Source organism: Egretta garzetta, unplaced genomic scaffold (assembly GCF_000687185.1).
Source record: "Egretta garzetta isolate BGI_Z169 unplaced genomic scaffold, ASM68718v1 scaffold381, whole genome shotgun sequence".
Lineage (NCBI taxonomy): Eukaryota > Metazoa > Chordata > Aves > Pelecaniformes > Ardeidae > Egretta > Egretta garzetta.
In genome coordinates, this window is record NW_009258483.1 from 272,467 (window position 1) to 274,832 (window position 2,366).

The 2,366-nt window shown below is 42.3% G+C and overlaps 1 protein-coding gene across 1 annotated transcript in view; it reads right to left on the minus strand.

Annotated features, from left to right (window-relative positions):
* Window positions 1–6: 6 nt before the first annotated feature.
* The window catches only part of DUS1L (dihydrouridine synthase 1 like), a 12,642-nt gene continuing 10,282 nt past the window's right edge, over window positions 7–2,366 (minus strand). The window contains exons 12-13 of the mRNA XM_009644422.2: window positions 1,143–1,218; window positions 7–799 (exon numbers count right to left, since the gene is read on the minus strand). Of these exons, the coding sequence (XP_009642717.1) occupies window positions 639–799; window positions 1,143–1,218 (237 nt within the window). The 3' untranslated portion in view covers window positions 7–638. The remainder of the gene's footprint in view (window positions 800–1,142; window positions 1,219–2,366) is intronic.

Here is a 2,366-nt window from a genome sequence, read left to right on the forward strand (position 1 = left end):
CCTACCAAGGTTCATGGGCTTGGTTCTAATGCTAGCACATAATTTCAGAGAGCCCTATTAAAATGGAGATTAATTTTCCCCCAACCTTTGGCTCATGGGAGACCGTTAAGCTTTATCATACTGTGTAACATAATTGTTACTACACACTGTGGTTATAGCAGCATCTTACAGTTTTGCATTCATGTTTTCCAAGTACAGCTAGACTCCTTCCTGCATTGAAAACGTGCTCGGCTGAAGCTCAGACAAATGCGACATACTTTCTGTTAGTGAAGAAGTCATTAACATTGCTATTTTCAGCATGCCAGAAGGCTGTTCTAATACAAGAAATTTATTCCCCAGTATTAAAAACAGGACATGAAAGGTTAATGAACATACAAGAGGCAGATTGTGATGGAAGCTTACATAGGTTGCCCCCACCCAAAAAAATGCAGCATTTTCCGTCTTTAAAACACAGCATGAGAAATTTGATTGCATCCTTTTTATTTCAAATGCAGGATAATTCCCTGAGTAAGCAGCTTTTTACTTAAATAAAACTTTTCCAGAACTTAAAATAAACCTGTGGCACACGTTCACACAGCTGGCCATGAGCTGGAGGCATGTTCTTTGGCCCAGGGAAGCACAGGCCTGGCAGGAGCTCTTTAACTATTCATTTCCGAAGCTTCACCAGCCTCCTTCAGTACAGCAGTCTTCCCCACATCTTTATCTCCTCTCCGACTGATCTCTGGGTTTTGAATCACTCTTTGACTACTCTGCCATGAAAGGGATTTTTCATATTTGGTCTTAAAAAGTAATCCATGACCTGAGGAAGCAAGGATGGGGAAAAAAAAGAAAAAAAAAACAAAAAACCACAAAACAAAACTGAAGTGAGATGACCACCCTGGTAAACAGAACAGCTCATTCCTTATAGTTATAAAGAATGGGTCCTTACAGTCTGGGAACTGCATCCCAAGGCTTTGGAAGCAGAATACATACCATACATGGAAGGAAGAGCAGGCTTTTAAAACTGTACTATAAAGTTTTAGCGAGTTATGTATGTATGTGGATTTTTAACACCCATACCCCGTAAACTAAAGATTAAAGTAATAAATATACATGAGAGATGAGACATTTGTTCAATGACTTGTAAGGACAGCTGCACTTACCTGGACAGTCTGCTGTCTCCTTGAACGCTCTTTTCTTACAGCATCCTCGGCACATATTAAACACACATTTATTGCCCTGGGTTGGGGACAGGGGTGTAAAGAAGCTTGTGTGAGTGAAAATAAAATTATTATTGTTTACTATAATAAGAACAACAATACAGCTCTGCAGATTTTGACTTTGGAAAAAAACACCCCATGAACTTGCATATTAGGCAGTCGCACCTCAGTCTAATGAAGATGACAGTTGATGTTGGGGGGGGGAGGGGGCCAACTATATACAACAAAAAACCAAAAGAAAGAAAAACATAGAATCATAGAATCACTTTGGTTGGAAAAGACCTTTGAGATCATCGAGTCCAACCTTTAACCTAACCCTGCCATCCGACCACTAAACCCTGTCCCTAAGCACCTCATCTATCCTTCTTTTAAATACCATGCCACATTTAACTTCTGCAACATCAGTAATCTGTTGGACAGCCGGAGTTACACCAGGCAAGGGCCATAAGCACTTTGGAAGGAGCACAATGACAGCTGTTGCAGGTGGGCTGGCTGGAGTTCGCTGCAAAAGCAGTGTATGAGACACGGTGCCCAACGTGCTTGCTGCTAGCTGTAGCTATGCCTGAAATAAAAGTTACCACAGCAATTTCTCCCCTCCTTGCAGCTTAAAATATACCTGACTATAGATTAAAATATATGATGCTTAGGGAACAGCAGCAGTTGAGTCTTGGCCGGGTGACAATTTGGCTGGGTGTCTGTGGGGCTTTGGCTCACACATGCTTAGCGAGCATTTAAGAAAGTGGGGTTCTGTTGTTTTTTGTGTCTTCCTCCACCCCAATTAAAAGTTCCTTCATATTTAGGGAGCCCTTAGTTGAATTGTTTTGTTCTCCCCCATCCCATGACATAGCTTAGAAACATATGAACTACATGGAAAAAAATAAGTACAGGCCCAGTCACAAGATTTCAAGGGCTGCCTGCAACATTACAACCATGTAAGAGCAAAACAAAAATGAGACTAAGCCCAGCTTCAGACAGGGTTGATGCACCAAGCTGTGCCACCTGCATTAGCTGTGAAACAGGATGGCACTGTGGGCAGCCCTGGTGATCGCTCCCTGTTTTCCCACACAGCAAGTCAAACTTTTTCTGTGGCTGCAGCTCCAAACTGAGCCCCAGCTGGCTGCTATGTCTAAGGTGCTATAGCAATGTTCCAAAAGAGCAGCACAGGGG